Source organism: Podarcis cretensis (genome assembly GCF_951804945.1).
Source record: "Podarcis cretensis genome assembly, chromosome: 13".
Taxonomy (NCBI): Eukaryota; Metazoa; Chordata; class Lepidosauria; order Squamata; family Lacertidae; genus Podarcis; species Podarcis cretensis.
In genome coordinates this window covers 23,313,955-23,335,996 of record NC_137182.1, presented here as the reverse complement: position 1 = coordinate 23,335,996, position 22,042 = coordinate 23,313,955, and the positions used below count along the sequence as shown (strand labels likewise).

The following is a 22,042-nucleotide window of genomic DNA, read 5'->3' as shown; positions in this document are numbered from 1 at the left end:
TGCACATAAGGCAGCAACAGGAAAAATATCCTCTTAACCAAATAACTGGGTAAAAAGGTGCATCTGACCAACTGTTGAAAAGTGTACTGTGATGGTACAAGATGCACCAATCAGAGAAGAGAGATTATTTATTATTTTTATTATATACTAAATTTCAATACCACCGTTCAGTAATGTATGCAAAAATGCATATACTAGGGTAAAGTGTGCACACAAGTGCATATATTAGTGAAAATAATACACAAATTTGCATTATATTAGAGGGAAACAGGGTTTAAAAAATGTGTGCATGTGCAATAGGCAAAACTGCATACAAATGTGTGTATTAGTGGGGGATTTTTAAAATGTGCATGTGAAAATATGAAGAACTGAAAGTAAGATTGGAAAAAATGAGAAACTGAAAGAAACCGAAACTGACAGATTCAGCCATTCCTTTTTAATATTAACTGCTTAATAAACCTTGTAAAACAGCAAGGCTTGAGCCTGGTGTGGCCTGACATAACAGTGAACATCCCATCACCACCAGCTCTATCATTTCAAAGCAGACATTCCTTCCTTCCAATCTCTAACAAACCTCTTGCTGACTCGCCAAGTAGGTCAATTCTAATTTTTCCATTTGCTCAGATGGCTTCTCTTTTTTCCCAGAGAGCAGATTCTTTCATCTCCTGTACAATGAGCAATTCCGAGTCACAAATACTTCTTGTTTAGTGAATTCATGTCCTCTCTCCTTGAGAGGGGCACCTAATCTCTCCTGAACATGTCTTCTTCATAACATTTATTGCACTAGGTGCCAAAAATGATTTTATGTCACTTTCAATTTCAGTTTGACCAAAAAGATAGGTGTTTCTGTCCCTAACCTCTGTCATTTTTAATACAGTACAGTGGAGGGTTTTTCCGAAGTAAATCAGAGTTCTGGGACACATTTTAGAGTCATAAGACATCCCCTACATAGGGTACACTAACTGCCCAACTTAGCAAGTTACAACAGAAATCAAGCAATTTTCTCCACATTACTTACACATTAAAAAATAAAATAAAAGTCTGTATGGCAATTACCCAAGGTTTCCCACCCACTTTAAAATTAATTTCCTGATTTTGCTCTTCCCTTGTCATTTCATTTCCATCAACATTGCTTAAGTAACATTACAGACACATATGGAAAGTTTTCCAAGAACTATGGGACAAACTAGACATGAAGTTATTTGGCCTTGGCAGGGGGGTGCAAGGAGGTAGGTTGGAAGAGATATGGACCATGGTGTGGGAGGCCTTCACCCTTTGCCCCTGTGACACTTTCAATTATAATCCCCCATCCCCTGCTATTCACAATGGGAGGAAAGCTTACTAAATCAAAACAAAGTACTTTGCAGAACAAGCCAGAAATTTTGCAAGCTAGATCAAACAAACCTTGCAAAACCTGAACAGTTTGCTCAAAGTAGAGCTCATTTGGAGGTTTTGTGTTTCTTAACAAACTAAAGTACTGGATAACCTGGGATAATACTCACCACAGATCTAAGATTTTACTTCTAGCAAGGTGAGCAACAGGTGCCTAGTTTTACATTTACAGAGTAGAATAATAATGACTTTAAATGTTTACAGTCAAGCCTTCAAAGCCTGACAATATGAATTAAGTTATAAAACACATTAACTGCTTTTTTTATTTGAAACATCAAAAGTTGTGAAGCATCTTAAAATGCTTTTGCTGTCAACACCCATTTAAAATTATGTTCTTAATTCAAGTATTATAATATCTAACTTGGTTTTCATGGCTTAACTTTCTTCATATGTTTTGACATGGTTGGTGCTACCTGTTATGCTAGTCAGATGGTGGTCTCAGGGTTTTTGCCCCCAACCATTAATATAAGAACTGCATTCATTCAGGTACATATTACTTTGCAGGGGCAGAGGCAAATTGTACCCTGTAACCACCACCCCCCAGGTGTCCCAAGGCCACTTATTTTAAAAGAAATAGGCATGTGTGTAACTCACACAGTACTGATTAACTGTTCAGGACAGAGATTTGGGGGGTTGTACAGGGCTGCCCAAAACATTTGGGGGAATGGGGTATAAAACCGAATGGCACCTCCACACTAAACCATTAGCCACAGTTCTTCAGGAAATTCTCCTGAACACACCATGAATGCAAGCTACATTTCATTCATTTCAATGACAGTGGATTTTGCCCCACCACCGATAAGATCTGTCTGACTAATCTTACCTTCCATAGCATTCAAGGTTTGCCCCTGTGAAGTAGCAAATTACCATAGTGTCATGGTAAGACTGTGCTGTGCACTTTGTTTCAAAAAAAACTTCCACTTTACATCAAGCAAGCAGTGCATCACTGCTGTGAGCAACTAAGCGACAGAGGGAGACACCATAATCTCCCATTCAAGGTGGGGGTCAAAGAAAGCTGGCAGGTAGAGCGTTTAGCAAAGGCTGCCACCCTCTAAAACGGTTTAGAATAAACGAGCCGTGAGACAAATCTATAAAGTCAGGGTATAATTATACTCCCTTGCACTTCTAGCCAATTGAGAACACTAAAACCACCACAGCGGATATTTAAGTTAGAGCTTGACAAATCTGGGTTTAACTTGTTGGCTATTTTAATGTCCACCCAAGGAAAAATAACTGATGCTGAACAGGACTTCAAGCAGGCAAGAGGGAAGAAGAGGCAGGCAAACAGAAACCTCAGAACACCCTTTAACGTAAATCCATTCCAGGTCCAAAGTCGGAGGGAGAAAATTAAGAACTGGTTTTGACTATACCACCTTCAGCATTTTTAGCTGGGTACGTACCATAAATTTAAATAACATATAAAGCACATTACTCCTCCCCCCCCCCACAGAATTCTGGGAACTGTAGTTTGTTAACGGTGCTGGAAATTGCAGTTCTGTGCAGGTAAACTACAGCTCCCAGGATTCTTTGCAGAAGTCATGTGCTTTAAATGTATGGTGTGAAAGCAGCCACAGCGATATTGCTTGAAATTAAATAACTAATCTGCAAGGAAACAGATGGAAAAATAACACTGAAGATAGAAAGGACTCAGTGGAAATATTTTTTAAATCATGGGAACTATACAGATCATGACCTATAAGGTATCAAAGTATACTCCAAGAAGAATATGAACTACCATAGATGTTTAAATTCTCCCCACATCAATGCAAAAACAAAAGCTAAACAACAGTGAATTATTTTTCAGCCTCTTAGAAAGCACCAGACAGCAGGAGTCCATATCCACATTAATGGAAATGCTCCGCCATATTTAGACCTAAAAATCAGTATTAACATTGACAGCTTATGAGAAGAAAAGGAAATTCTTACAAAAGACACTCCTAGGCCCACAATACCTGTGCAAAAAAAGAAAAGATTAAGGCATAGGAGGAAATATATATATTGACATGTTTCAACTGCTTAAAAATATTTGAAGGAGGATGTACAGTTGTTTATAGACCACACAGAATGTACCATATAGTTACCAACTAGTGAGTAATTCCTGTGCTAAGCATTAAAACTCCACTATATCACACAACATTATACTATTTACTTTGTTATGAGAATCAGAGGATGTACACAAATGCACAAAAAAATGGAATTGGTGCATTTTTTCCATCTCACTCAAACAGTATGCCAGCCTTCCACCAATGTTTGCACAATGAAAGACAGATGAACTTACCTCAGACTCAAACTCTGACTTAGTCTCTAGTTTTGCCCTTTCCCACCATGTTTTAGGTCCGCTGACTTGTATATAACTTTAAACGTTGCCTGCACGTGTCGGTGTTCTAAAGCTCCTTGAGGTTCGTTTAAGAAACGAACTGAAGAAAGCTCTGGAGACACATCTGTTTTCCTCAGCTTCTCTTGAGAGGTGCTTATTGGACTGATGGTCTGAGCCATATCTTGTTGTTGGATTTTAACATTTTTAAAAGGACAGTTGTTTTACAGTTTATCAGCGGTTTTACTTAACTATGTACTCTTATTTTGCTTTGTAAGCTGCTTGAGGTGGGGCTTTTGCTCTCAAAGGTGGTCTAAAAACATTTTAATATGTATTTTTTAAAAATAGAGTCTAATAATGAACCAGTTATCCACCACCATTACTGCCATTATTATTATTATTATTATTATTATTATTATTATTACAGTGGTACCTCGGGTTACAGACGCTTCAGGTTACAGACTCTGCTAACCCAGAAATAGTACCTCAGGTTAAGAACTTTACCTCAGGATGAGAACAGAAATCGCACGCGGCGGCAGCGGGAGGCCTTATTAGCTAAAGTGGTACCTCAGGTTAAGAACAGTTTCAGGTTAAGAACGGACCTCCAGAACGAATTAAGTTCTTAACCGGAGGTACCACTGTATTAAAATGTGTATACCACCCTATTCCCAAAGATTTCAGGGCACTTCACAATATAAAATTACAATGCGTAGTTTTACATCCACTAGTATGTAACAACTGGTCTCCCAAGTCTGTCTGCTGCTACAGAGCTCTGGTCTACACGGCTCCTGTAGGCCTCAGTTTCCTCTCACGCCCCGGCTGCAGAGCTGCTGTTTGATGGATGCTGTGTGAGGGCAGAAAGCTGCAGGTCCCTCCTCCACTGCCTCCTCTGAAGGGTGCTTTTTAGTCACTCTTCCTGTGCGAACTCTTTCCTATCTCAAATCTTCCACTTTCCCTCAGAATCACCTCATAAGAAGAAACTCCTCCCTGTGGTAGCTCTTCAGGGCCCAAAAGAATTGTTTTCTCAGCAGCCTGTAGGGGGGCCACACTTTACAGCCGTGGTTCTCAAACTTTGTACTGTACTTTCAGAATAAAAAAACTGCTTTCGTCACAGCAATTTTTTAATTGATAAGAAATACATCGTAAAGCAAAAACAAACAACTCCTAGCAGTGCTTGATTTCTAACACAGAACACAACTACATTATAATACGATCATGGGACATATGGAAAGTACAGGATAAAACAATGCAGCTTTTCCCGTCATTTGGGGGTCAAAATTATGTGGTTTTTCACTCATTTGTGGGTCGAGAATTCATGGCCGGGACTGCAGTAGAAATTTCCCCATAGGAATCAATGGAAATTGTCCACTCACTATGCTAACACTTGCCTAATGGACAATTTCCTTAGAATGCATTGTGTTCAGATAGCGAGACCTCCATCTTCACATTCTTGGTATCCTGGATTACAAGGCATCAAAGTTCTTTGGTACAAATTAGATATGAGCACGAGTAATAAGAAGTCTTCTTCAGACTTCTTTTTCTACAATTCAACTCTGCACGGAGAGGATGCAGAAGTGACCACACTAGTTCTGCCCCCTCTGTCAATATCCCAGTCATCCTCCACAAGTTGAGATGGTGGCCATCTGCTGCCAGAAGCCTACCTTCCTCATGTAGACTCCCCACAAAATTTCAAACTCCAATTTCATGAGGCTTTATATTGGTCCTACAAAATCTACTTTCATACACTGCAAGTATCCCAGAAAAACCAGGACATCCCATTTTTTATCACAAGAGAATGGTGGCCATTCTGGTTGTCCTGATTTCGTGGTACAATATCTGCTGAAAAAGCACTTTTTCGGAGTCATAGTCTTGCACATTGCCCCCAAACGTGCATTTTTGGACACTATGTCTGAAAAAACACTTTTGTAGGGGGAACAGTGCCACAAAATTGCGCAAGATCATGGCAACCAAAATGGCCGCGGTGTTATCATGATAGGAAACGGGAAAATTGTGTCCAGAAAGATGCCATCCCGGATTTTAGCTTCAATGTGTTTGGGCGTATGTGTTTTGTGCTCCTTCACAGCTCAAGTCCAAACTTTATGGCAGCCATAGTTGCCCCGTTTGTGTTTTAAGTTCAAGCTGTAAAAAAAAAGAAGATGTGTGCAGGTGAAGAGAGCTGAACTTCACCCCTCGCCTCACCTCTCAATGCTCCATCACTGCAGGCACTTTTCTCAGAGCCTAGCTCAGGTATAAAAAGTAATCCAGTGTGAGATGAAAGGTACTTCAAGCAACAAAACACATCTAAGAACAACAGGGGAGGGGGAGGGGGAGGTTCCCTCACCTGCGCACACAGTATTATTGAATTTAGTTCTTTATTTATTAGGAATATTTTAACCCACCCTTCACCTCATTCATCTCAGTGGATCCCAGGCCAAGGTACAAGATGCAGATTCCATAAAATTACATATGTGAAGTCATAAATCATAAAAACCAAATAAACACTAAGAACAGCAAAAAATAATAATTGAAGAGGCTACCTACTATAGGTAATTACTGCACAGATACACTGAAAAATACCTCACTTGATACTGAAATGAAAAAGGGTTGTATCCAGTTAAATTCTGCTCAGAGTAAGCCCACTGAAATCAATTAACCTAAGGCAATCTTGTCCATTAATTTCAATGGGTCTACTCGGAACATGACTAACACTGGATACAAACCAAACATGTTGGCATTTTCAAGGGAAGAGCTTTCCACAAACGGAGCCTATTTCAAATATAAATGAAGCAGCGACATGAAGAGAAAAATGGCTTCCCCATCAAACCTATTTTGCCCCCCAGGGAAGGATAAGCCAACAGAGCCAAGACCCAAGAATCATGTTCAACAGAATTCATCCAATCCAATTGCCAAGTGGAGGAAATGTCAGCTCTCAGACATACTAGAATATGAAAACCAGTGCTCCAGCTAATTAAAGGTAAAATCCAACTGGGCTAAGCAAAATGGGGTATTAAAACCAGAGAGCTCAGCTACCTGCCTGACCAAGAGGTCACATTCTTAAATACCACTTTTATCTTGATATCACAAGCCATCTGACTTAATGAGCTTCTTATTGCTAGGGAATTACCATTGCCATAGTTAAGCTAATGAGCTAAAGATTACTCTGAAATTTCTCTTTCCCATTTGCTCTCATCTCTGATTATTCAAACACAGTTTAGAAATTAAAATTACCATATACTTAGTTAATGTAAACAGAAGCTGCTTGGGATTCCCCATCCCTACTTTTTTTTTTTTTAAGGTGGGGAAGGTAACCTCTAGCTCCAATTAAGCTTTTAAAAAGAAAGAAGAGAGGACTGTATGTAGATCTTAACTGAAACCAGGGCTCAGAAATGCTTCTGGTCAGAAAACATTGTTTCAAGACATCTAGGAGCCCCAGCAAGGAGAAGCAAATAGGGAGGGTGGCAGAAAAAGAAGAAAGGAGAAGGGGGTGCCTCCATACATTTGGCTCTGGCACCACCCCATGCCAGCATGCAGATTACCCTCTAAACAGTAAAACAGTTCCTCATCCATGGTTTAAAGGAAAGTAGTTATGTCAGAAGGAGCACGGCAGGGCATTAACCCCCTCAGGGCAGTATTATAAAGTGTCATAAACCAAAGTAGGGAATAAATAAGATAAATTTTCAGGAGTGCGTTTCAAGAGCCCTGGACAATTATTTGCACCTGCCAAGGTCTAGCAACATTTCCTGAAAGTAATTTCAAGGGGCACAATGTGAAGGCAAGGACTCCTCCCCTGTGCCACCCTAGTGCACTTAGGAGCCCAGGGAGACAGAACGGAGAAGGAACAGGGAGAACCAAATGTCTTCTGAAAGCTCAAGGGAGATAAAGTGACAAAGGACACAGGAAGGGCACAGTGCGTGAAACAAGGAGAAATCCCTGACAGAGCTACCCTTCATGCACTTCTTCCCCCACTACATTCAGATTCAGAACTACAGAAAATCCAGTTCTACATTCCGATCAAACTTCACTCTATTTCATTATCCAGTATCCAGAAGGTTCCCTCCATCTCCTGAAGATAGTGCCTAACTTTCAATTATTCACGGCAACCCGGGCTGTTAATTACACAGTCCCAAGTTGCTAAGTAAGAAAACTGGTGCTTAATTAGCCAGCAGGAAAGATTGATTTGGATACAGCGGGGCATCGCACAACGTTCTTCTGCAGGGGATACCCGGCTGTGACCTTACGAAGGATAAAAACACTCTGCCCACTTGAGTGAACTGAAAGGTGGGGGTTTAAAATCAGACTAGACTAGTTTAGACCAGTCTACAATGGCATAAATGCGCCAGTGATTACATGACCAAAAGGTCAGAGCAGGAGTATGCAGTTTAAGGTCTCTTTACAATGGGACAATGTGAATTTGAGAAACCCAGTTTGCATTCTCTGCACAATAATTCCACAATACAATCTATACTGGTTTTAGATCAAACCCCTCTATAAATCCAATGAAGAGAAGCTGCAGGAACAGAAGAAATCAGGTTGCCATGTTAGTGGCCCTGGGTACAAGCATGAGGTATATCCTAATCAGGCCCATCAGGCTGTTTGGGGCAAACAGCCCTTTCCTTGGCCTGACATATATAATATCGGGCACAGGAAACTTCAAGCTGCAGCTAGAAGAAGAATCCGAAGCAAGCTCAACCTGCACTTCTAAAACGTCCATCACTCCCCTGGCTTGCCTTTAAGCCAGGAAAGCAAAACAGAGAGTGGGGTTCAAACTGCACCTGCAAAAGAAGTTTGGGTTTTTTGTCCTTCACAGGCCAGCTTCAACTTGAGCCATGGATACAAAGGAATAACTGGGAGTGCAATTGAGTGATTGACAGGTGGCTTGGGTCACCCACTTGTCAAAGTGGCCTGCAGAAGTGAAGAAATTCATTATCCAGCTATTCCTTTCCCTGTCTTAAAAGTGACACACCATGGCAAGGTAGGTATCAAATGGAAACTGGGTGACCCTGAGGAAGCTGGACTCTCAGCCTGCATTCCCAGTCCGTAATATGGAAATAAATGGGGTGGATCTAGAGAAGGTTCCTCCATCTCATTATCATTGTCAGAGTTTTAGTGTCTGTAGGGTAACAGTGCAATTCTGGTATTTATACCCACATAAGTTTAATTCTTAGTATTTTAGATTCTACGTCTTCCCTTGACATACAGAGCCATACTACCTCCAGTGCCCACTTCCCTGTTCTGTCCATAGAGTTTACACCCAACCACTGCTCTACCAGGTTTCTCTTATTTCCTTCATGTCCTTTCACTACAATGCATTCCAGTTTCCTCATTTCCCTTTGGCATTAACATTTGAACACCTGCTCACTAAATCCTTTCCCATGTGTCATTTTGAGCCCAGTTTTCCTATAACTCTTTGGCTTCTTTAAAACGTGTTCTTGTTTCCTTTTGCACACTCATTGCCAGATTCTATCATATCTAGAACTGAGCCAAATATTTCCCAGCATATATTTTTCTAAGAAAATCTTGAAATTGTAAGTTTCCAATCTTTACAGCTGTGAAAATATGCCTCAGAGAATGTAGGCCTGGTGAAATCTCAGAAAGGTCGGCTTGGGCACAAAACAGGACTTCTTTTAACAGTCAGCGAAAGAAAGCTCAGCACCCTGAATAGCCTTTGTCCTTCCTCATAACAAAAACAAACTCAAACAAACAACACCAATCACCATAATTCTTTGTTAGTAAGAGACAATACATTAAAATCACTAAGATTTGGGACATATTTCAAATATAAAGCTGGATCTAATCACAATGTATAAAGTTGATAATGGGGCACGTTGCACACAGCAAGAAACTCGTCAAACAAGGAGAGAGAGATTGCATAAAGCAGTTGATTAGAAGCAACATTTCTAAAATGAAATAGTCTATAGTTCTACCTTGTATAAAATATAACAAATACAGCCCAATATAAGAAGAAAAAATTATGCAAAACATAAGCAAACTTGTTTAATTTAGTTTATTCAGGCTGGACAATTTTGTCTTTTATTGGTGCATAATTTCGATTTGGTGTTGTAATGCAGAGTATACATGGTGCATGACAATTCTTGGCTGTCCTTGGCTTTCTAAGATGCCCCTAACTTGAACCTTTAAAAAAAAATGCAGACCCTCCTTACCCTTGCAATGCCCTGCAATTCCCACCAGGTGCTCCATTCTTCTAATCCCCCACCACATGTCCTTCAAAATCTGCCTGCAATGGCATCTAATAGCTTGTGAAGGCGATGGAGGTGCCAATTAAATTAACAGCAAAACATCTTAAGATTCCCCAAGTGACCCTGCCCTTCAGAGGAAATGCCACTTATTCCAGAACATTCTGGCTTCCATGTAAGACTCTGTCCCATATGCCAGTGTTGCTCCACATGTGGGCTTTGGAGCTGTATCCCATTCTTATCATGGAGAATTATTTTGGTTGGACAAGAGGTAGAAGGACCCCCTCATATAAGCAGTGCATGTATGAAGTGGTTATAAAGCAAGGTGGGAGTGAGGCTGTAGTATGCAACATTGGAGGGAAGGGGAGGGAAGAGATGGAATTGACAGCTGAGTGGGAATGTACAGGGTAAGAAGAGAAGGAACAAAAAGATGGGAGGCAAAAGGGGCAGTAAGAGAGAAAAGTGTGACCTTTATTTATTTAACATTTAAATGTAGGGTAAATACTATCTCTATAAAATGCCTATACTACACATATTCATTTTATATTATTTTCTGTCATAAAAAGCTTATTTAAAAAATAAGAACAAGGCATTTTATCTTGCTATTTAAATGGCTTCTTAAAGCTTGTGGGCTGAGCTTGGCAAAGTGATCCACAGCTTGAGCTCAACGGGAGCATAACAAAAACAATGTGTTTATTTCTCCATGAAGAAGATTCCTAACAGTGCAATCCTAACCATCTCTGCTCAGAAGTAAGTCCGTTGAATTCAGTAGAGCTTACTCCCATGTAAATGGAATGAGGATTTCAGCTTAAACTAGGAAAATGACTTATGTGGAATGCAAGCCTTGCAACATATACATTAAAGTATATACACTGCTGCATAAATGCCTGCTTAACACTACGATCGGTGTAGATGAAACAAAAGACAATGTGTATTGAACTTGTAACCTTGCTCTTGATTTTTTTCCCAATCCCCAGAATTTTTGAACAGGAAATGGTCAGCTCTTTAAATAAAATAAAATGAATGAATGAATGAATGAATGCTGAGCTACAGCAAGATTAAACCCTGCAATAAAGTTACCAAGATTTAAGTTATTGTACCTCCACAGCCAACATACTATATGCTTAGTTCCCAGAGATTCCTGCTCCTAGATAGCAGCAGGGGCACCAAACCAAGCATGAGACCCAGCTGTCACACTGATTCTCCAACAGCACAAAGGACTGCAGCCAGGATGGGGCTGTGGCTAGTGAGGAGACCCTCTGAGCTCCTGGACCCTCGGACCAGTGCCCCACCTGGCCCATTGCTTCAGCTGGCCCTGCCTAACGAGATGAGTTGAAACATAGATTTGCAACAATCATGTGGATAGCATGGTGTATGTCTATCCAGTTTTACTAGTAAAAAGGGTATGAGGGTAAGGAGGGCAACCTTTCAGTTATATCTTACCAACCATTTCCCCAAGTGCTATTCTGACAACCAATCACACTACCTGAATTACAGCTTGCTGTGGGAAGGGGGACATGAGGGTGAGTGAAGGAAGACGGCAGGAAACTTAAGCTGCAGTCAGGGCGATGTTTCTGTACTCCCTCCTTTTGCTGCTACAATATAGATCCTCATTAACAGACGCATATAAACCAACATCATGTTAGTTTGGTCCTCAGAGTTCAGGAAAGTATAAAAGACCAGGCTCCACCCTCTTCTGCACTTTCAGCTGAAGCATTCTGTATTTGGCCACTGTCGGACACAGAAAACTGAGTTTGATAGATTTGCTTAAAAGAAAAGTCAGAAAACTGCTACAGAAATCGTCCCCATCAGAACTGTTGGATATACAAACCTCTCTTTAAGTTGCTTTATATCAATCAAGATTGCATCCCTCTGCCTCTTCTCTGTAGCATTCAGGTTCTCATCCTGCAGCCCCTCCACCAGGTAATCTTCAACATCTGTTTAGAGAGATGTGGGGAGTAGTTACAAAATTGGGAGAAGGAAAAATTAGGCTATTAACAGAAACATCAGACAAACTACCAGTTCAGCAAAGCAACAATAATTTCATAACCTTAAAAGGTGACCCTCAGGGTCCCTTCCAACTGTACCATTCTATGATTCTATGAACTGTGTTGTAAAATTCAAAGAAATGCTATAACATTGAAGGACAACTGTTTTTCAATTTGCATAATGTTCTGGAAGGTGTGAAACGTGTAGCGTTATATTAAAATGCACACTGTCCCATCCCTAAAAGCAGCCCTAACTTCAAAGCTTCTACAGACCAGTGGCAGGGTGCATTGTAATAAAAACACCAGTCACTTCTGCAAATTTCCACAAGCTACAGCCTTTCCCTCCCAGTCCCAGTCCCATTTCCAGAGCCATCTGCAATGTCCAAAGCACCAGGAAATGAAATAGAAAAACCAGGCCATAAAGTTTCAGAGTGGATCAGGAAAAGAAGCATGTAAACTGATCAAATTTAAACTGTTTGACATTAAGTTGCGTTAGTTTTACTGCTCATCTGTGATGTTATAAAATTTCAAGAAAGAACACAGACAAGCTAGCAAGTTTGGCTGCAGATATTTTGCAAACAGGAAAAGAAACAAAAATATATAAGGCTAGAGAAAAACCAATATTAATGCCGAAACAGTCGGGTAGTTACCACCTTGCCTAAACCCAGTGTTTAATTTGAGATAGAGTGCTTAATTTGCAAAGAGGGGTTGTTCAGGGGAGGGGGAGTTTTGGTTTGTTTTGTTACGGTTCTTGTTTTTATTATGTATTTTGTGTTTTCATCTTGTATTTTTATTCTGTGAACCTCCTTGAGATCTACAGATAAAGAGTGGTATACACATTTCATAAAGAAAGAAATAAGTGCCACTATCTGAATATAAAGAGCATTGTGGAACATTAAAGACTAACAAATTCATTATAGCATTCATAGACTCAAGCCCAGTTGCACATATCATACGTATTATGTTGACAGAGGGAACTGGGTATGGGATAGGCCTCAATCGTTTCAGCATGAGCAGTTATCACAAGAGCTAATGCCTTGAACCTTTTTTCTCACACCAGGGCTCTGTCATGGACTACTGGAAGTAACAGCACAAAGAGTGCCTTTCAAGAGTCCAGAGATTTTCCTCACCACTGAGTATACAAAATTCATCCCCATACACCTGCTGGGTTGAAGTGGGAGGCTTCCATGCAGCTTCGAGGCCCAGCAACTCTCATTTTATAAATTAATCCACTTTAATACTCTGATCATGTTACAAACTAACTCTCAGTACAAAAGAAAAAATGTGAATCCACACATGCAGAAGATCAATTCAATCTAGCTCCCTTATTTCTGATCTGTGTTTTCTAAATGATATGATCGCTTCTGACGACACATTAGGCCGACGTGGCAGTTGACTCAAGAGCCTGTCTTTCTAGCTTGCATAGATGGAACGCACCTTCCCTATCGGAAGGCCTAGAGACTCTGCAGATTGTTAAAAGACGCAGCAAGTTTGATATAGGAGAGCGTGACACGCAATTAATCTCCATTCATAGCCTGCTCTGCTTGTCAGGAAAGGAAGGCTCCTGCTTTAGAAGGGGATCCAAAGACTTCAATTAAAAACAGTCAGCTAACAAGAAAATAATCTAAGCTAAAGGAAAGGTGGCAGGTGCCGAAAATGAGTTGTTTACGAGAAATGTCAGCTCAGAACAATAAAGCACCAAGCATTTAAAAAAAAAGTGAAGCGAGCCGACTGCATCACAGCCTCGAATCTAAAACAGGAGAGGAAACCCACATATTCAGCAGGGGAAGACAACCGATTCAAATAACAAGGTTTCATTACTCTGAGCCAAAATTATTGAGTCTTTACTTTGGCTTAGCTTTTAAAGGCTTAGCTTTTTAAAGCTGTTTTTAATGCCTTAGCCCCAGAACTTGTGGAATGATATGAGTTCCTCTGAGCATGCGCAGAGTTCTTTCTCCTCACAATAGAAATTAAAACGCAGGTGCCTGGCCACAAAAAGCAAATTGCAAGCAACAACTCTCAAAACTCATTTCCTATCAAGTCTTTGGAACACCAGGACTTGCAAATAGAAAGTTTTTGTTTGTATTGCCGGGAAGAAGCAAGCCAAAGGATATAGATATTTAACAGATGAAACTTTTCCAGGCACAGGGAGTAAGTGGTAGGAAGAATTACATCTGCTAATGACTATTTATCCAACTGTAGTTAAAGACACAAGATGGGAGTAGAGCCAGGAAAAGAATAAGATGGCAATTTTAAATAGCTGTGGAAATGAGATGAATGGAGAGAGTGGAACACAATGCTCAGAGCTACTTTTCTGACTACACATGTTGTACAGCTGAATTCTGTATTCTGATTCCAAAGTAGAGCTCTATTAAGTAACCCAAGACTCAAAATTATTGCCTGGGAATAGTAAAGGCTTTGCTGAAGAAATAGTTGGGGAGAGTGGGCTTACCAGTCTTTTCCTATCAAGCACTGAGGCCACCAACTTCCTTTCCCCCCTTTGTGAGACCATAGATTTAGACTAAGGGCAGCAGAATACAGCGGCGGAGCAAGCCAATCGGGCACCTGGGGCGGCATGTGTCCAGGGGCAGGGACAGCCACCTGCAGGGTAGAGCCAGATGGGGTAGGAGGCTCTGCAGGGCCTCCAAGGAGTCTGCCTGCCTTCTCCCGCTCAGCCGCCCTACAGCTGAGGGGAGGCAGCGGGCGGACCGTTTGGGGCAGCGTGGAGCCTGCGTGCCCCCAAGCCACTGTGCCACTCCCAGGAGAGATGCATGGCTCGAACGCGGTGAGTGCTGCCCTGCATTTTGTCACCCCCCCCCCAGTGGTGACACCCGGGGCGGCCCACCCCTACTGCAACCCCCTTCCTCTGCCCCTGGCAGGATAGTGACTTTTGTCCACTGCTTCCCATGCCCCGAACCTTGCATCCAAGCCACTTTGACATGAGGTTCCCACACATACTTAGTTCAGTATGACCAAGCAGCAGAAGTGCTGAACTTACTATTTTAAAAAACAATTCTAAAATGCCTCTTAGTGTAACCATGTGTTTGTGCATGCAAGGCACACCCAGGCATACATATATGGCAAAAAGCCAGCATATTTCATGTACACAGAGATATCATAGCTCACTTCTTATTGTCAGGGGTGCGCTGATTTTTTTCTCCAGGGAAATATTTACACAGACACATGCCAAAACCACCACCTGTACAATGCTTTGTTTTTCCTCATGCAGTTTAATAGTAAACTCACAACACAGTGAGCACAGAGGGTTAAAGTACATTCTGACAGGCAAAAGGCCGGAGGTTCAGTCCTCAGCATTTCTGGGTGGGACTGGGATAGACGCCTTGTCTGAAACCCTGGAGAGCTGCTGCCACAGTGTAGAAAATACCAAGATAGGTTGACCAGTTATCTCATTTGGTATAAGACAGCTTCCTGTGTGCCTTTCCTGCAATGACAATGGTGGTGCTCCATCTGCAACACACTGTGTCCAAGAAGGTCTGCCACTGGCCTACCTACCCATAGCTGTCAACGTTTTCCTTTTTTTTAAGGGAAATTCCCTTATTCCGAATAGGATTCCTCGCAAGAAAAGGGAAAAGTTGATAGCTATGTACCTACCTTCTTAAGTTTAAGGAGTAAAATGTTCCTGTTTGTCCAGACATTTAACTTCTAATACCGGTTGAGTCAATTGCAATGGTTGCTCTCTCCCTGAAATTTATGTGAACAATTTATATATGCACCACTTGACACCCTATAGCTTCTAAATAGTGTCTGTAGTTTCCAAGTCGTGGTAGTACACATTTAGGTTTTTGTATGAATTTTATAGCAACTTTACTGGTGAACGGTAAACTGCAACTGCCTGAGTGGCTTTAACATAGAAATCCTCCAGTCTGGTGCCGTTTCATTTTTTGTTTTTTACAGGTGTATTCTACAACATGCCATTCATTGATACAATAATGGTGCATTTATAATGGTGGATTTATACTGGGTCGTCCACACATCATTCTGCTTTATTAATTGTTTTACGATGCTTCCTCAATGTTACTGCATTACAGCTGCTGAGAGAAGCACTCGTGAACTATAACACAACAAAAACAGGAGGGAAACTTTAAATATTTGTGGTTAAAAAAAAATGTTGCAGGATATCAGCAGGAAGATATGGGACATGTATAGACAGGAAACAAGACAGCATGTTTGCCCCAAAATTTTTGCAAAGAGCAGTAATTGCATATAACCATCGTGATGCCATAAGGAACCCAAATCTTGTTATTGTTGTTGTTGTTGTTGGCGGCATCTGTCTGTCTTGAGAGACAATGGAGGTTGTCTCCAAGGTAAAGTCAAATTGCTGGAGAATCACAGCACCTGTTGTGGCTGCAAAAACCAGTGACTTGTAACTGCTACCTCCAGCGTTGTTTTTCCCGAGTTAGTAGCACTGAAGTGACCTCTCCAGGGCACAAGCCTGGGTAGTGTATATGGAAGTCAAGGGGTGCTCAGACGATTAGACCTCCCTCTCAGCCTCACTGATGTGGTCCAAAGGAAAGCAGAGCAAGACATTTGGCATCAGCTTGGCTGCAGGAGTTGCCGGAAGGAGGTGTACAAGACGCCATCCAACTGTCTTAGGGACTCCATCATGAATGCACAATAAAATAACATAAGGATGCCTTTAGAATGCAAGCTTTAATCACTAGACTCTAATGCTGTTTAGTCAGCAAAGGCACACAGTAAGAGGTAGAACTTACTTATTGGGGTTATTTTTGTTGTAATACAATACTATAAAAGTAAATGAGAGAAATATTCAAAACTTGTGTTGCCTGCTAAAAACAAAATGTAGCTTTTGTAGATCCTCATGCTTCCTTTGACATCACAAGAGGTTATACAAAGTGATTTTGCAATATGCACTCTTAAATTGGCAAATTATGATTTGCTTAAAAATGAATCACTAAAGCGTTCCAATTTTAGCAGATGTTCACACTTCCTTTAACAGCTTCGAAAGGAACCTGTGCTGAGATTACATATTATATTATAAATAAATATATAAATTAAGGTAGCTTCCAGGCAACCTGTTTATCAAGCATTTGTCATGATTTGTTTGTGGGAGGAGGTTATATGACATCAGCATTCATTCCAATTTGTTTGCAGGAAGGTTATTATCATCATACACCTTCCAGTGTATTTTTCTGTTACACTTCCTCAGGGAAGAAATGTGTTTGCTGTGCAAGAACACAATATCCACTTTAACTGAGTAACCTGGATTTACTAGGATACTACTGAATCCAACCCACAAAACAGCAGCAGTCTGGAAGCACCTTAAAGGTAGCAGAGTCCTGGAATAAGGGGAGGTACCATGAATCTTAAATCACTGGAGAATTTTGTTTGTAAAGATCCCTGCTTTACTGCAGATCCCTTTGAGCTGTGGGTGTGGAAGAATTCATTTTGAGGGGGCAATGGGATTTCAACCTTTTTGGTAGTGTGGAGTAGCAATATTAGGCCCTCCCAGCCCTATATCCAATTACATCTGTCCCTCAAATATGAGTAGACTGCATCTTTAATTCCTGCATAAAACTACACCACTTCGGTAGAATTCCTGCAGCTAGCAAGGTGTTGGCCTTCACCCATGAACTCTACCATTTCACAACACCCGAAAGAACACTGAAAAATGCTGAAAATCAAGACTGCTTCAAATGTAATAAAGCCCTATAATAATAGGGGACAAATATATGTAATTGGGAGCACTGTTAGGGAGGAAAGGGAAAGGAAAGGTGATGAAAGAGAAGCCCACGTTCAGGATTCTTGAAGTAGAAGAACCTGCTGTGGCTACCATCTTTTCTTTTTCCTGAAAGCATCTAAACTGTAGGGGGGTGGGCCTAATTATTCAAACAACTTCATTAGTTACCTTCAAAGAGCCTCTGGACATCCTCTGGGAGGGTACCTCCTGCAGCTTGCATTGGTGACAAGTCCTGAGGTTAAAATACCAAACAAAAACTTGCTGTAGTTATTTGCTTCTGCTACTATTAACGGTCTCTGAAGAAGAAAGGAAGAAACCGAAGGTAGAGCAGAGGCGAGAGGGGGTGGAAGGGAGGGAGGGACTATCTATAGGACGGCCTCATCCTTTGCAGCTGTAAGTCCCAGTGTCTCTAACACCACAGTGAAGCCTAAACAGGCACCTGTGAGAGAAGGCAGCAACTGCAGCTGTCAACTTTCTAGACAAGCATTTACTCCTTAATCTCTGGTAGAAGTGGCATATCCAAAGAAATGACTAAAATCATAGTGGGGAGAAGAAGCTATTCTGGTGCTCTAGGATTTAGGTTGCAATGCTATGTATGCTTACATGAGAACAGGTGCTATGGAACATAATGAGATGAGTAAACAAGCATAGGAATCAGCTGTAAGATATTCACATTATAGACAGCACTGACCTTGACTGTTTGGAGTGTGCTACGCTACTGTAAGCATGTTTACCCAAAATTTATTCCTGATGAGTTAAATAGGCTTAAGTGCTTACATTTCAGAAGCTAGAGCCAGTAGCTGAAAATGAACCAAGGGTAACCCAGTTTCTGAACTTTTTTTTCTTTAACAGAAGAAGAGGAAAAGGATGTGGTGTGTTTGAATCAGATAGAGTGTAAGATTAATTGCCGGGTGGGTCTGTGGTGGAAAATGCTGTATCCCTTCAGCGAAAATGCTGTGCCTGGACAACCACAGTTGTGGGATACATTTTCTTATTGCCAGGGGCGGCCTCTCCCACACGACACGACACAAAAAAGGGAAGGTGCTCTCCACCACTACCCAAGCCTTGTTGACCAGGGTCATGTGATGGTGCTCTCACAAGAGGTCCACAAGATCTTGCAAGAGCTCTGCAAGCTTTCACAAGGCTCTTGTGAGTTCTCACTGGAACCCAGAAGCCACAGTGGTATCTCCTCACTTCTCCGGCAGCAAAGGGGCACCAGCAGAGCAACCATGGGGGATCCACCCCTTGGATTCCGCTGCCCATGTGGAGGCTGCATCCGTCCACCTCATCGGCAGGCCATTAGTATGCAGGGATTCTGATCAAACTCGGAGCTCTATTACCACTTTGTTTAGAAATTAGTAACTCTGAACTTGCTTTGTCATCTGTTGTCTTCCTTTGAACACCTTTATCTTTGTGCTATTGTCGTCATGCATGAAATTTGGCTCTCTATGCACCTTTTGTGTTCATTGAATTCAACCAACCACCCCAGTCCCTAGTATAGTGGTACCTTGGTTTACAAACTTAATCCATTCCAGAAGTCCGTTCTTAAACCAAAGCATTCTTAAACCAAGGCGTGCTTTCCCATAGCAGCTGGGGACTCAATTTACACTCAACAGGAAGCAGAACATGTTCTGCTTCCAAGACAAAGTTCACAAACCAAAACACCTACTTCTGGGTTTGCAGCATTCTTAATCCAAGTTGTTAATAAACTAAGCTGTTCTTAAACCAAGGTATCACTGTAGAGCTGTCTCTGCACTGCTTTGCACGAGCTGAAGTTTCCAGATCAATTCTAAGGGAAACCACACACAATTATCAGGCACAGAAACTGGGCCCAAGAGAAGACTGACGCCTAAAGTATCCTGCTTGTTGCTTGCTTACTTCAAATCACAGAATTTTATTGGAAGGTACCATGGGGGTCATCTAGTCCAACCCCCTGCAGTGCAAGGATATTTTGCCCAACCTGGGGCTGAAACCCACAACCCTGAAATTAAGATGCCCTTGCTCTACCGACTGAGCTATCCACAGGGTTCTTCCCATTCTTCATGCTTTTTCAGGCTTTCTTACAAGTCAATTTAAAGACTAGGACCCCATCTGCAGTATCATACCCCTTTAAACAGCCATATTCTCCCAAAGAATCTTAGGAAATGCAGCCTGTTATGGGTGCTGAGAATTTTTAGGAGACTTGCCACACAGAGCTGCAATTTCCTGAGTACCCTGGGAAGAGAGATTGATTGTCAACCCACTCTGAGGGGAAATAGCTCTGTAAGGGGAATAGGTGTCCCCTAACAACTCTCAGCCCCCTTAACAAACTACAGTATCCAGAAAACTTTGTCGGGAAGCCATGACTGTTTAAAGTGGCATGATACTGCTTTAAATGTACAGTGCAGATGGAACCTTAGACTTAAGGCAAATAATTAAAAGTATCCCAATGACAACTGTTAAAATGTGATCCATGCCAACACTCTGAATGGAATTCCCTTTGCTTTGAAAAGCCAAAGTGCGTCGATTGCATAGGATTTAGAAATCCGCATAGGATTTGCATCTGGATTTAGAGAGAACAAAATGTGGGACAGCAGTAGTTGCAGAAGAATGCCACATGGATGAGAAGGAATTAAAAGAGGGACAAGGAATTTACAATCCACATTAAGCCAATGGGTCACTGGATTCTGGTATACTTGGCTTCATCCAACTGAAGGGAGTGGATGGAGGGAAATCAGTTTCTTTGTAGAGCCAGTATAGTCGAGTACTTAGAATGGGAGACCAAGGTTCAAACCCCACTTGGCCATGACACTCACTGCATGATCTTGGGTCAGCCACTGCATCTCAGTTGTGTGGAGTTAATGCGTGGGGAGAACCATGTAGGCTACTTTGAGCTCCTTGGAGAAAAAGGTGGGATATAAATGCAATAAATAAACCATGGGAGTGGCTGGGTCCCCTTGAGTGAAATAGCTCCCCTCTCTGACTCTGTCAAAAGGACTGTACATGCACCTATACTGTAGGTAAAGATTTGTTTCTGAATAAAAATTAATATTTATTTATTTATTTATACATACATACATACATACATACATACATACATACCCCACCCATCTGGCTGGGTTGCCCCAGCCACTCTGGGCAGCTTCCAACAAAATATTAAAATACAATAATTAATAAAATATTAAAAGCCTTCAGACGACTTCTAAAAGTCAGGTAGTTGACATAGAGAAATTAACCTGCACATGATATACGTCAAAGAAGCCTCTGTTCAAGGACATACAGAGGCCACAATTGGGATGCTACCATAGTATGGATAGAAGCCAATTTGAAATCAGAGCAGACCTACATATTCTGAGCAGAGAAACATATTATAAAATAGCACAGTGGTGCTGACTGTAACAGAAGCAACAGTAATTGATAACAGAACACTGAACCCATGTGATTAAAAGCCAAACCCCCAAATCCCAGACACATCAATCTATAGTATCTAAACACACAAACACACACATGTAGAATCGTAATATTGGCAGTAAATAGCAGTGGGGGGAAAGACAGGTAGGCAGGCCTGTTTCCACCCACACCTTTTTCCCATTTTAATCCACAAATTGTCCCATTGGAGTTTGTAGTTACTATATCATGTAGCCATATCAGGCTTGGAACTATTTTATTTAGTTATATGCTTCAATCAGAATCTTTCTCGGTGCCAGGGCTCTCAGCCCAAGATGTGAGAGCATCTGTGCATGTGCAAAGTGCATTCCCCTTGTCCTTGTAGCCACCGCCAGAAGCCCACACATCCTGGGGCAGTCCTCTGGGTTAGAATGCATTGCTTCCATGCAGGTTGGAGGCCTGGCACTTGTCATTTTAGAAATTAATCACTGTCAGAGACCAATTTGGAGCAGGCGAGACAAAAAGAAAAGGCTGCTGGTTGTGTGACTGGCAAATTCTACTGCATCGCTGCCATATCTCATCAACATTTCCTGCGCCTGAGATGCCAAGCTGCCTCCCCTAACACAGCCTGATAAGAGCTCCACCTTATTCGTCTTGGGCTCCTCTGAGTTCAGCAGGCAGCCTCTCTCTTTAGCGATAGCCTATTAAATGGACACATTCCTTTGAAGCCTCCTCTTGATTTTGAAATCCAATTTTCCCCCAACAAAGTCAGGAGATCTGATTGGGAGTAACTATGGAAACTGAGCTTAGGAGGGTGGGGGGGAAGACTTGAAGGGAGTTGAAAGAGCGGCAAGGTTAAAAGGGGAAAAAACACCCTGTAATCGAAAGTCAGACAGTGCTTTGGCACTGGAATATCAGAGGATCTAGGGAGAGAGGGTTGGCAGGGAAGACGTGCTGCTGTGAGGGGTGTTCTGTGTGGCTGTGGACTGAGCACCTGTCAGGGGAGGTGAGCAGTCCAGCTTTTCCTGTCACAGCAACCTGGGAGAGCATCTGAATACTCAAATGCATT

General features: G+C 41.6%; 1 protein-coding gene across 8 annotated transcripts in view; it reads right to left on the bottom strand.

Moving 5' to 3' along the window:
- Positions 1–22,042, bottom strand: part of SKAP1 (src kinase associated phosphoprotein 1) — a 350,548-nt gene that overhangs the window by 313,627 nt on the left and 14,879 nt on the right. For 4 of the 8 annotated variants that reach the window (XM_079949862.1, XM_079949868.1, XM_079949867.1 and 1 more), the window contains 2 exons: positions 17,776–17,839; positions 11,732–11,837 (listed from right to left, as the gene is read on the bottom strand). In XM_079949862.1, coding sequence (XP_079805988.1) covers positions 11,732–11,837; positions 17,776–17,839 — 170 coding nt within the window. Of the gene's footprint in view, positions 1–4,425; positions 4,632–4,672; positions 4,762–11,731; positions 11,838–17,775; positions 17,840–22,042 lie in introns of those variants that run through there. The other 4 variants (XM_079949869.1, XM_079949870.1, XM_079949873.1 and 1 more) reach the window with 3 other exon arrangements.